The sequence below is a fragment of the Crocuta crocuta genome, unplaced genomic scaffold (assembly GCF_008692635.1).
Source record: "Crocuta crocuta isolate KB4526 unplaced genomic scaffold, BGI_CrCroc_1.0 scaffold466, whole genome shotgun sequence".
Taxonomy (NCBI): domain Eukaryota; kingdom Metazoa; phylum Chordata; class Mammalia; order Carnivora; family Hyaenidae; genus Crocuta; species Crocuta crocuta.
Window position 1 is genome coordinate 3,092,367 of NW_027529672.1, and position 13,644 is coordinate 3,106,010.

Consider the following 13,644-nt stretch of genomic DNA (forward strand, 5'->3'; position numbering starts at 1 on the left):
AATGAGCATTTCCTAAACAACACGGGGATGAGGACACAACCCACTCATACCACTGAGGCAGTTACTTGGATAAAAAGGAGGGGGAAGCCCTTTTGTCCATAAAGACAGCTGGGCCTGCCGACATGAACAGCTTTTAGAGATCGTGTAGACTCTGGGGAATGATCTGAACATCATATTCCAAGATTATGTGAAAACGATACAATCTCATCAAGACTTACTAAGAGCTAAATGAACAAACACACAAAAAAATCCTTGAAAATGTTTTTGCAAAACTGTCCATATGTTTCCTCTTTTAACATTAAATTTGAGCATCTGAAGGATAATAAAGTTGTTCCATGACAATACTCATTGAGTTCTTGGAGGGAAACAATAGTTGGAAACAGTTTCCCCCTAAATTTCAAAACCAAGTGGGAAAGCTATAGTTTTCACTTTTTTTTTTTTCAATTTCTGAGAGAGAGAGACAGACAGCATGAGCAGGGGAGGGTCAGAGAGAGAAGGAGACACAGAATCCGAAGCAGGCTCCAGGCTCTGAGCTGTCAGCGCAGAGCCCAACATGGGGCTCAAACCCACCAACTGCAAGATCACGACCTGAGCCAAAGTCAGGCACTCAACCGATTGAGCCACCCAGGTGCCCCGTTTTCACTTTACTGTTTCACAACCTACCTCTGGACAGCAAATCTTACATGCCTCCCCACCCTTTCCTGGCCAGAGAGGTTGCTGATATGACTGCAGGGAGAGGTGCTTTGCAGAAAGAAAAGACAGCTGGCTCCTAAGTGACACTGACATCAGCGAGGCCTTGTTGGGTCATCCAGATGACCTGTCCTCTACCTAGCACACAGGTCCCGAGCATGGGCTCTTTACTCGGTGGCTCTCTGCCGGCCATGGAGAGGTCAATGCCAAGACTCAGACTTGGATCCTGACTTCAAGGACCATACAATCTAGAGGAAGAAAATGGTGCTCATGACATGGCGAGTACATCACATTAAAAGGCCATAAAAGTCCTGGGAGTTGAGACTTGAGAGAGTGAGGCCGGAAGATGCACTGAGGCTGCATCATGTCCTGGTGAGCAGTGAGGGTTGCTGGGAAGGGTGGTCCACAACCACAGCGGCTGCAGCGAGGTTTGGGCAGAGTCTGGGCCAATGGTTCCCAACCCAGGATGCTTCAGTCATGCCCCCACCCCCACCCCAGGCAATGTCTGGNGTCTAGAGGAAGAAAATGGTGCTCATGACATGGCGAATACATCACATTAAAAGTCCTGGGAGTTGAGACTTGAGAGAGTGAGGCCGGAAGATGCACTGAGGCTGCATCATGTCCTGGTGAGCAGTGAGGGTTGCTGGGAAGGGTGGTCCACAACCACAGCGGCTGCAGCGAGGTTTGGGCAGAGTCTGGGCCAATGGTTCCCAACCCAGGATGCTTCAGTCATGCCCCCACCCCCACCCCAGGCAATGTCTGGAGATATTTGCTTGGTCACAAAGGGGCTATTGGCACCATGTGGGCAGAAACCAGGGATGCGGCTAAACACCCTACAATGTACGGACAGCCCTACAACCGAGAATTATCTGGCCCCAAATATCTAGCTGGTGAAGCCTACAGAAGGAAGGCAACAGGGGCACGGAGATGGCTACAGCCAAGGTCAAGGTGAGAAGCTGGAACCATGCACACCTACCAGCAATTGCAGAAATATCAGCTCAAACCATGAGGCTGGATTTTTTCATCTTGGAATTCGCAAAACCCAGCACAATGATACCTAATCTTGGCCAAGCACATACAGCAAAGGCCTCTGCAATGCTGAGGAGAGAAGTGTTCACCTAGGCTTCTCCTGGAGTCTAATTAGGTGCCGGGCCTCAAGAACACTGCTAGGATTGATACTCTCTGATCTAATCGTTCCAGTTAAAGGATTTTTTTCCAAAGGGAAATAATATAGCAAAGCTTTACACACCAAGTGCTCACGTTAATATTGTTCCAAAAAGTGAAAAATGAGTTAACAACTTGAATGGCCAAGAATGAAGAAATAAATAAAACCATGATATGTCCATAAAACACACCCTTTCAGTCAATAAAAATTTCTTTGTAAAGTACTGTTAATACCAGGAAATATTTATGATCTAGTTCTAAGTGGCAGAGACCCAGAGGGAAATTACATCTATAGCAGAATCTCAACTATTTCAAAGAAAAAATACATATGCATAGAAAACAATGAAACAAATACACCAAAGTATTAACAAGGATTACTAAGCTTTTGATTCTGCACTTTGTTATTCTCAGTTTCCTGTAATGTATTAGTTTTATGGTCAGGAAAATAAATCTGGGCATAGAAATTCATGGAGGCAGTGTGGCTCAGTTGGTTGGGCACCTGACCTTGGCTCAGGTCATGATCTCGCAGTCCTTGAGTTCAAGCCCGTGATGGGCTCTGTGCTGACAGCTCAGAGCTTAGAGCCTGCTTTGGACTCTGTGGCTCCCTCTCTCTCTGCCCCTCCCCTGCTCATGCTCTGTCTGTCTCTCTCTCAAAAATAAACATTAAAAAAAATTTTTTTAATGAGCCAAGACCTTAACAGACACCTCACCAAAGGAGATACACAGATGGCAAATAAGCATACGAAAGGGACTCCATATCATATGTCATCAGGGCAACTGCAAATTAAAACCACGATGAGCTACCGCTACACACCTACTAGAACGGCCAAAATCCAGAATGCTGACAACACCAAATGCTGGTATGCAATCGTGGCTGGTGGGAACACAAAATGGCGCAGCTACTTTGGAAGACATGCTGGCAGCTTCATACAAAACCAAACTACTCTTGTCACGTGATCCCACAACCACAGTCCTCAGGTACTTATCCAAAGGAGCTGAAAACTCAGGTCTGCCCAGAAAACTGTGCGCAGATGTTTATAGCAGCTCTATTCCTAACTGACTTCGAAGCATCCAAGATGGCCTTTGGTAGTTGATAGAAAAACTGTGATCCATCCCGACAACAGACTAGGATTCAGTGCTCTCAAGAAATGAGCTATTAAGCCATGAAAAGACACAGAGAAATCTGAAATGTATATTCCTAAATGAAAGAGGCCAATGTGAAAAGACTACATACTATGTAATTCCAACTATAGGACATTCCAGAAATGGAAAAACGGTGGAGACAGTAAAATGATCAATGGTTGCCAAGGGTTAGGGGGAGGGAGAGACGAACAGGTAGAGGACAGAGGACTTTTAGGGCAGAGAAGCTATTCTCTGTGATACTATAATGGTGGATACATGCCATCATACATTTGTTCCAACCCACAGAATGTACAGCAGCAAGAATAAACCCTACTGTAAACTACAGCCCTTGTGTGATTATAAGAGATCAATGTAGGTTCACGGATTGTGACAAATGTGCTCCTCAGCTGGTGATGTTGATAGCAGGGGAGGCTGGGCATATTGTGGGAGGCAGGATAGGTGGAGAATCTCTGTACCTTTCTCTCAAATTTGCTCTGAGCCTAAAGCTGCTTTAGGAAATATTCTACACAGGGGCACCTGGGTGGCTCAATCGGCTAAGCGTCTGACTCTTGGATTCAGCTCAGGTCATGATCTCACGATCTTATGAGTTTGAGCCCCACATCGGGCTCTGTCTAGATGCTCAAGCCAGAAATCTGGATGTCCACCCTGCCACCTCTCTGGCTCCCTCCTCCTGAGCTCACCGGTACTCAAGGCTTGTGAGTTCTACCACCAGACTCCTCCCACCTCCCTGGCCTCCACTATGGCCCTCACCTACTCCACAGCGAAGGTCTCACCTGCTTCCATCTCTCAGCCTCTGAGAAACAAGACAATCTTCTTAAAGCACATGTTGTATCGCAGCATCTCGCTGCACTTAGGATAAAATTGTAAATCCTTATTCTGGTCTCTAAGCCCCTCACCCTGACTGTAAATGTGGCTCAAGCTCATCTCTTCAACCCAACATGGCACCACTCGGTGTGTTGCAGCTGCACTGGCCTTCTCGGCAACTCCAAAGCACCAAAATTCAAAGCTTTGGCACACACTGGCCCCTCCACTTAGGCTTCAAGAATCAACTTAAAAGCCTCTCCATCATAAAGTCCTTGCTAAACCCCCTCTTCTAAGTAAAGCCTACCCTTTTAAACTCTCTTATGGTCCTCACTACCCCCTAGAGCACTGTCCACAATCTACAATTACACACTTATTTTAGGGGTATTAACCGGATGCCTGTCTTTGCACCAGACTATACCCTGCATGGTGAGAGACATACCTACGTTTTGTTTCAGCCCCACGGAACAAGAGCCTCACTCAGTGCCTGATACCATGGCTGACACAATAAACGGCATGTGGGTGAGGGAGGGACACTGGTCTGGTACGAGCAGGAGATGCCAGCGCCGGACACATGCCCAAACCCCTTGCTAACAAGAGCAGATGGCACAGAGCCCGATCTTGCTGCTGACATGCCAAGAGGCAGCACAGCCTCATGCCAAGGTTGAACCTTAGTGGCACTTGCATCTCTGGAGTGGAAAGGAAGAGTCAAAGAAAGCCAGGAGGGTCCCGGTGGGAAAAGGCAGAGAACCCAGAGTAGACAGGGTGCTGGAGGTCAAGGATGAACGAGCTCCTCTTTTTGACTCTGAGCATCTTTCCTACATTCTGGGAGTTAACCTGAAAGCTGGACTTTTGTGACAGAAAACCACAGCCGGAACAATACTGGGCTGGTAGGGATGAGTCCCAGGATGATCTGTCCACCTCCCTCCTTCCACAGGTGAGAAAGTGGGAGACTCTGCGGGAAAAGGACCTGCCCAGAGTCACCCAGAGAGCTTGGCCCTGAGCAGGGGGTGGCTTGTGTTTCCTGTGAAAGCCCAGATAGCAAATATTGTAGGCTCCGTGGGACACGCAGTCTCTGTCCCAACCATCCGTCTCTGCTGTCCAGTGAGGAAGCAGCCACGGAACAGCGTGCGAATGAAAAAGCACGGCTGTGTCCCAGGGAAACGTGACTTACAGAAACCGGAGGAGGTTTGAGTGTGGTCCCTCGGGCCACAGTTTTCTAATCCCTGCTCTCCAGCTGCTGCTAGATCCTATGGGTCCCAGTTCAGCCACCCACTTGCCAGCTGATTCGAACACCTGCTGGCTTAGTTTACTGTTAATAATAAAACAAAACACAAGGGGTGCCTGGGTGGCTCAGGCAGTTGAGCATCTGACTCGGGATCAAGTCATGATCATACAGTTCACGGGTTCACACCCCACATAGGGCTCCGTGCCGATAGCTCAGAGCCTGGAGCCCGCTTCAGATTCTGTGTCTCCCCCCCCTCTCTCTGCCCTTCCCCTGTTTATGTGCTTGCTCTCTCTCTCTCTCAGGAATAATAAATGAATAAACTTAAAAAACCCACAAATGCTCATTCCTCCTGATTCTTCTTTTACAGCTTCATAAAACGTAAGAAGACATAGTCGTAAGACCGTTCACCTGGTCCTCAACAACATTCCTTCAGCACGAGAGAGTGTGGTCACCGAAGAAACGCTGGCCAGCCACTGGGAGACAAGCTTCCCATCCAGGTGGAGACTGCAGAGGCCCGGCCAGGCACTTCCAGCCACTGTGGCACCACCAGCCCACCTGATCATCAGCAACGCTGTGGGCTTTTCCTTCCAAACAGCCCCACACCTGACCATCTCTCAGCAAACCCGCCACGACTGCCTGGTTCAAGGTGCTGCTCCCACACCTGGACAGCGTCCAGCGTGCACTGGCTGAATGAATAAACATCAGCGGGGGAGGGGAAATGAGTTCCCCACTGTCCTCTTTGGACAGGCACTGAGGGCCACTCCCAAGCCCGTGTCCACACTTCACTGCCCCGGGCCAGGCTGTGCAAGATGTCTGAGTTGTTCTGGAGAAGTATGAGGTCACAGAGGGGAAAGGTCAATTCCAGCCATCCTGGGATGGCCAGCCGTGATGTACACTGCAATGCCCAACACCCACCCCCGCTGCAGGGGGTCCACCATGACTGTGGCAGTTGGCTGATAGAGACAGCTGCCTCATACACAGTCACATCCCCTCCCCAGCGGGGATAAAGGCACAGCCTCCTTGCCTCGACTCAGAACTGTGATGGGCCATCCCAAATTCAGAGTTCCCTAAGGCCTTCGTTATGACTGTACCACAGAGTGACTACTGCCTCTGCCCTTTCCTGCTTTTGTCCCTTCCCATCCATGGACGCCAAGACCACTCCCTAATAGTGCCTACTGATCTCCCTCTCAGAGTTGGGTCTCCAGAGGATACAACACGCAAAACTGGCACACAGGGTGACATTTGTGTGGGGGGATGAATGATTCAGAGTCTGCACATCACAGCCGGTGGGCCAAATCTGGTCCACTGTCTGTTTTTGTAAATAAAGTTTTATTACAACACGGGCACACTCAGGTATGCATGCCTCATCTGTGGCTGCTTTTGTTCTACAAGAGCGGAGTGGAACAGTTGCTATGGAGACCATCTGGCCCCTTTACCAAAACAAGTTTGTAGACCCCAGTTCTCGATCATTCAAGAAAAATCACATATGTAAAATAAGCATTCCTCAAATCTCTTCTGGCTCCTCTCGGAAGCAGTGCTCATGGGACTGAAGGAGCAGAGCCTAATGTAGTTTCTCCGGAAGGTTTGACACATATGCATCTAACCTGCCATTTTCTCTTGAGTGATGGAAGTGCTTTCATCATGACATAAACCCCACTCACTACCCATGTGTTGGAGTCCAGCATCAGCACCCTGGGGGCCACAGCCCTCGCCTTGTGATCCGAGTAGGGATCTGGTCATTCCTCTCCAGCGAATCCCCTCCAGCCATTCACATCTTTGATCACCAGCGATGCTTCGATCCCCAGATGACCCACCAGAGACGTGTCAGACCGAGGCCACCAGCGGCCTGAGCACCGGCTGGGACTTGCTGGGACAACAGACTGCCACAGCACACCAGCGGTTGGGACACATGGAGAAAAGTGCACGCCAAAGTCTCCTCTCCAACAACATCTAACAAACTTCGACGGATGCCCTGGGGAACAGGGGAAAGCTTCAGATCTAGGCCACAAATGCCAAGTGCAACTGACCAGAAGTTACGTATCAAAGTCAGTACTGTTTCAGGCGTGCAACACCCAGCAAAGGGAGAACTACTCAGATCAATATTGTACACCCCACAGAACACCACAAGGAATGGGATTTCAGGCTGGGAAGGATTTCTGAGCCAATAAATTTTAACTGTACCAAATGACGTGGTTTATTACATTTAATTGGAGATGAACTGAGTAGCTCCCTCTCCTGTTAGATTCTGGCCACCAGATACTAATATTACTCCGGATGTCCATGAGTGGTCATCAAACATCACCTTCGTGGTGACAGTGGAAGACGGGGTCTGCCACTGAGAGGGTCCCCACCAATCCAACTCCTCTGCTTCGGCTGCTGCTGGGAAGGGAGTACAGGGGGGAGCCAAGTGCTCAGGACTGTCCTCAGCTCTGGCACTTCATGGCCATGTGGACTTGGGCATATCATCCCGTTTTCAAGACTCATTGGTCTTATCTGCAAAATAGGGACAGCGATATTGTCTTTACAGAATAGTTTGAAGGATTTCAAGTACCGGACACAACAGATCTCAGCCAGGGCCGGGCACCCAGGATCTGCATGGCACCTGCTCTGGTTGTTGGTAGGAGGAGCTACTGATGGCAGTGAGCCTTCCTTCCAGCAGGGCCGGGAGTCGCACAATGTCATCTAGCCAGTGCTGGCAGGGGACGCACCGACAGCAGAGATGCAAGGTATAAACACACAGAGACAGAGGAGAAGGGCAAGGCAGGAACCCATTCCTAAGCCTCCAGCCCCTAGAAAGAGAATGGGTCCCCCTCTTTCTGTTAGAATGTGATGCCCCAGTAGACATGGCCTATCTGTACCACACCAAATGTTTGCAAGACTCGCACTATCCCTAATCTTGGCAATCTTTCTGGGTGTATCCGGGAGGCTTGTTCTAGAATATAATTCAGAGGACTTCCTGTCTGATGAGCTAAGCACTAGAATCGAAGCTGCCCTGTCTCTGTTTGTAGAATCTCCCAGGCTGTGCCTCCCTTGCAGCTGAATGTCAGTAAGGCAGCTCAAGAGGACCTTGCTCCCCTGGGATTTGGGGATCCTTCAGATAAAAAGACTCAGATTCAGTAACTATGAAAATAGGAAGACTGCTCACAGCAAGTGGGGCCACGGGAGGCTGTCGAGAACGCCTCAGACAAGATCCCAGTTCCAGACAGGAAATACAAACAGCTCCTCGGAAGCCTCATGAGCATTGCCCCTGTCAGAAAACACTTGCAATGAGGCTAGAAAGCTTCGTCAAGACTGAAGGTCAGCGATCTCCCCCTCGACGTGCTGTGTAGGTTAGCCCACGACAGACTGTGGCGGCTACAGCCCACGGGTCATGTTTGTAAATCCCAGGCAAAACTTCAACAGCGTGGACAAGAAGCACATTCTTGTCACCTGGGAAGACGTACTTTCCCTCACAAATTAGTTTCTGAGTGAGAAAGTCTGAAGGCACCAGGTAGGTTGTATATGTGATGCATGCATGTGCCTATGTACGCCTCTGAGCCTTGTGCCCAAAATGGCGAGCTCGAGGCTCTGTGGTTTTGAGCTTAACAACTGAGGGACCCAGAGTCACAGGGACACTCTCACTCACAGATTTCACCTCAGGATAAGAGGGCAGAGTGCTTTTTTTCAAGCCAGAGGGGACCTTCCAGAACACTGAATGCCCCCCTTCTTCAGCTCCCCAGATGCAGAAACAGGCTCAGAGAGTCAGGGTGGCTTGTCCACACTCCCCGCGCTAGAAGATAATCAATCAGCAACTCTAAAAACGGTGATCTGGCCTCTGTGAATATCTTTCCTTAAACGGTCAGATGAGGCCACGTGATTCAGAGCCACTCAAATTCTCCATGGGAACTCTGGGATAGGCAGTGGTTCTGAGCAAAGTTGGCCCACAGGAAGTAGAATTCATTCATACTGTTTGCCCAAGAACACCAGTTACATGAGCTGTCATTCCACAAAGTCAAGATCAAGCATCTTCTCTGCACCAAAGCCACATCCCCCGGGGGTGGGGGGTGGGGATTTGCTCCTGCTTCTGCTCCTCTCTTCCGAAATCAATGTTTGAGATCTTGCTCTAGTGATCTTTAAAGACACTTTGGTGGGGCACCCGACTTCGGCTCAGGTCACAATCTCACAGTTCGTTAGTTTGAGCCCCGCGTTGGGCTCTGTGCTGACAGCTCAGAGCCTGCAGCCTGCTTCACATTCTGTGTCTCCCTCTCTCTCTGCCCCTCCCCAGCTCACACTCTCTCTCTGTCTCTCTCTCTGTTGAAAATAAAAACTTAAAAAATATATATATTTTTTAAAAAGATCCTTTGGCAAAATTGTCATAAACCCAAATGATTATTTCACCCCACAAGACACAATGTAAAAACAAGGATACGCTCCAGTGTGGAGGTGGCAGACATAGAATGATGTGGATGGTACGTTTCCGGAATCTATATCAACAAGGAAGAGGAAGTGGTTGACTTGAGCAACTTCTTAAAATACTAAATTGAGGCCCATTTTTGCAACACTGAGAGAGGCTTACATTTACTTTTCGCAGTAAGTCTGTAAGACTCAGGGGCATTTCAATGGTCTAATCAACCTGAAAGCCATGTCAAATGGCCTTAAAAATCTGCGAGCATTCAATATATACACTCTTGTTAAAATTAATTACACCATTTACCATGTCTACGCACATTATTGCTTAAAATGTTTTACAGCCATTTTTATTAATTAATAAAGCCTTAATGGACAAAAATTATACTATAAAATTATTGTGCGTATGCTGCATTTCCAATTTTACTATTATTATCTTTAAATATTTTCCCCAAGTGCAAAGTCACTAATTCATAAATCAGAGGCTCCCGGAGAAAGTAGAACTGAAAACTGGAAGTTTATACAGAGAAATAAATCTGGCCTGGGGCTAAGGCCTGCTTTCGGCTTCCTGATCTCCTAAGAAAGGTGAAGGGCACCCAGGGCGGCTGACCTTGGGAATTCTGCCTGGCCCTGGCAATGGCAGAAATAGCAACACATTCTAGCCAAGTTGCCCCAGAAAACACAGCCCAGGAAGCAAAAACCTTCTGTTTTTGCTGTTTGGCAGGTAGAATTCCCAATATGCCTCTTTTTGAAAATGTCCCATAATTACTACTCTCCCCGCCATATACATATATTCTCTCTCTCTCTCTCTCTCTCTCTCTCTGACACACACACACACACACACACACACTAGAATTCTAAGACCAATCCATAAATACCAACTATCTGATTGAAAGATAAGAACTACTGTACTGTGGATGCTTCTAGACACTCAGATGTTCAGACCAAAGAAACAAGACCCTCTGAGAGCGGACAGCACTTTGACCTCCTCACCCGGTTCTGGAATGACATGGACCTAAATGAACTTCATTTGGGGCCTATAGTTTCCTGCTCCTTACATTACAGGGTCTGGCGCTACTGCTGGAAAGGGAAGGTCTCTTATAATCCATAAAAGTACCTGTGCAAATCCAAGGCGGACATCAACACCCACCTATCAATTGCCAACTTAGAGCCGAGTGGAGAAAGCAACGCTTCCGAGAACTACCTTTTGTTTTTTTTTGTTTGTTTTTGTTTTTTTTTGTTTTTTAAATTTATTTTTATTTATTTCTAGGAGAGAGAGAGAGAGAGACAGCGTGAGCAGGGGAGGGTCAGAGAGAGAGGGAGACACAGGCTCTGAAACAGGCTCCAGGCTCTGAGCTGGCAGTCAGCACAGAGCCCGACGCGGGGCTCGAACCCACGAACTGCGAGATCATGACCTGAGCGAAAGTCGGACGCTTAACCGACTAAGCCACCCAGGCACCCCGAGAACTACCTTTTGGAATAAGTTACGTAGAAGAAACTCACCATCCGCCTTGTACGGCCACTTGCACAGATTACCTGACGGATGGGGATCCGTCCCTGGCGGCCCCCCTGGCGGTCCCTCACCTGCTCTGTAACTCCAGCCAGGAATGTGAATGGACAGCTGGTTGGCGGGTGGCGCTGCGTAGTCCTCTTTCCCTTTTCTTACAGTGACCTGGTAGGCTCCCACATCCGAGAATTCGGCATCTTCCAACAGAGGCGAGCCACTCCAAGGACAGGTGCGGGGCCCCAAACGCACCTGCTCCAGCGGTGGGTTTTCCTTCAAGAGACCGTAGTGCAAACCTGGGCTCCAGCGGGGGCCCAGGGGGTTCTGGGTTCCCTGGGTGAGCTCCAGCTTCGAGGCTCTGCTCCTTGGCCCTCCGTTCGCCGTGCTATCTACTCCATCTGGTGTCAATCTGTGCGAACTGCAATTTAGGTGCAGTGACAGGACCGACCTGTGCATTTTAGGGCCGGCAGGTTGAGGCTGCTCGATGGGGACGGAGAGGGACCGGTCTAGATAGTAAACGGAATTCGGACACTGCTGAGACACCCTGAGATGGACGCAGGAGCTGAACACCAGCGGCCTCTTGCCGGACCGCGGGGCCCCCGGGGGAAAACTGTTCTCTCTGCAGTCCGCACTGGTGACCCAGCACTGGTGACCCTCGCACAGCTGGGAGTGGGTCTCCGGATGCTGCTGCCTCACCACAGAGAAGTTTCTGGAGACCTCTGCGCAGGCGAATGGTCCATGGTGCCTACAGGGATTGGTAACCCCGGCCAGAGCCAAGGGGTCCCTGAGCAGAGCACCCTGGGCTGTGCACCTGGTGCACACAGGGTCCCCCATGGCCTCCCATGCCAGGGCGATGGCTGGGGGGCCCACGCGCCTGGCCGTGATGGTGATGGACGCAAAGCCCCTTTGGGAGCCACTGCATGGCTTCTCCTCACTGGACCGCAGCTCCGTGTCTGGTCCTGGCCCCTCTGCGGGTGTCTGGGTGCCCAGCCTGTCGGGGAGGAAGGTGAACGCCCGGCTGATGGAGACCCCGCTGCGGTTTGCCCGAGGCGGCTTGGCGGGATGTGTGTGCAGAGCGGGCGCGCAGGGCGCGGGCAGCGCGGCCCGGTTTGCCTTTGATTTATTCTCATCAATCAGCTGTGAAATGACCACGGATGAAATCATTTTTGTGTTTCGCGATGCCAGAGTCTCCTGCAAATGGGAAAAGATGGCAATTATTCAAGCAGCCCATTGTAACGCAGGCAGTAAACTCTTTCAAGGGCCAGGAGGACGTCCAGAACCGAGTTCTTGTCCAAGGCCATTTACCCCACACCTGACACCACCTCTGCGCACTCATAAGGGCAGAACACTCAGATCTGTTTATGATACAGCTATACCTTCTGGAATCATTCTTCTGACTGGGGAATTGGCTTTCCCTGCTGGGTATCTAACTACATTTGTGTCCCTGGGTGTCATCAAATTTTGATAATCACCTCCACCAGGCCCAGGAACACCTGAATAGAGGTTCTCAGCCTCACGGGGAAGGCAGGACACAGTTCTGGAGCAGGGCTGGGACTCGCGGGCACCAGTTTATGCAGGAGATGAGTCCTCGCTCCTCCACGAGGAGCTCTCTCTGCCTGGGTCACCACCCCCCTAACACAATCTTCCCCCTTTGCTAATTTAGACTGTCATTCACTGCTTCCCCATGCATGCCATCCTGGGGGGTCAAATCCCAGACAGCAGAACAAATGCAAACCCTGAAGCTGGACAGTTACCTAGACTAACATAGCGACTGTGATAATCACTTATCAGTAAGGAGGGGGCCCCAAACAAGACAGATGGAGCTTTGCTGCCCGGCAGTGCTCAGGGGCCTGGGCACAGCTTCTGTCCAGAGACAGATCAGGGTGTTCCAGGCTTCCTTACCAGCCCATCTATGCCCAAAACAACGCGCTGAGATTTTTAAGAAAGCATCGAACCAGGTCAGCACCGGCAGGAGGAATCTCTTTGGTCCTGGATTTATTTTTAATATGCGTATGTGGGAACATTGTAGAAAGCTATGTGGGCCACTGCCTGAAGGGTCATAGACCCCCATTTAGATGCTCATTATTCTACGCTTCAAACGACCCTTGCCCGGAACTGCCCAGGACCCAAAATAATACGGTAACAACTCAATTCCCACCGCGTGCAGAGCCTGTAGGCTTAATTGGTGCTCAGCAGGTAAGAGCAATTTCCAAGCTCCAAGGGGCCCGAGAATCACCTGGCATGTTACAACTGCACGTTCCCCAGGCTCTGGAGATTCTGATTCTCTAGGTCTGTGGGTGGGGCCCAGGCATCTGCTTTTTAAACAACATCCCATGAGCCTGGTGTCATTGATCCGGGGAGCGCACTTTGAAAAACGTGACCAGAGGGGCACCTGGGTGGTTCAGTCGGTCAAGCATCTGACTGTTGGTCTGGGCTCAGGTCATGATCTCACAGTTTGTGAGTTCTAGCCCTATGTCGGACTCTGTGCTGACAGCGAGGAGCCTCCTTGGGATTCTCTCTCTCCCTCTCTCTCTGCCCTTCCCCTCATCAAAATAAACATTTAAAAAAAAAAAAAAGAAAAACACAGACAGACCATGGCACTGCTAGTCTTTTCAAGGATGGGAAGCGCTTGTGTTTGATGACAGAAAATTTTTCTCTTCTACGATGTGATGAGAAAGCACAAAATTTTCTTTTCATCAGAACAGGATTAACACTCATTTATGCAACT

The 13,644-nt window shown here is 49.7% G+C and overlaps 1 protein-coding gene across 7 annotated transcripts in view; it reads right to left on the reverse strand.

The window, feature by feature from the left end:
- Window positions 1–13,644, reverse strand: part of CUNH10orf90 (chromosome unknown C10orf90 homolog) — a 226,865-nt gene that overhangs the window by 61,566 nt on the left and 151,655 nt on the right. For all 7 annotated transcript variants that reach the window (XM_077762975.1, XM_077762970.1, XM_077762973.1 and 4 more), the window contains one exon: window positions 10,997–12,107. In XM_077762975.1, coding sequence (XP_077619101.1) covers window positions 10,997–12,107 — 1,111 coding nt within the window. The remainder of the gene's footprint in view (window positions 1–10,996; window positions 12,108–13,644) is intronic.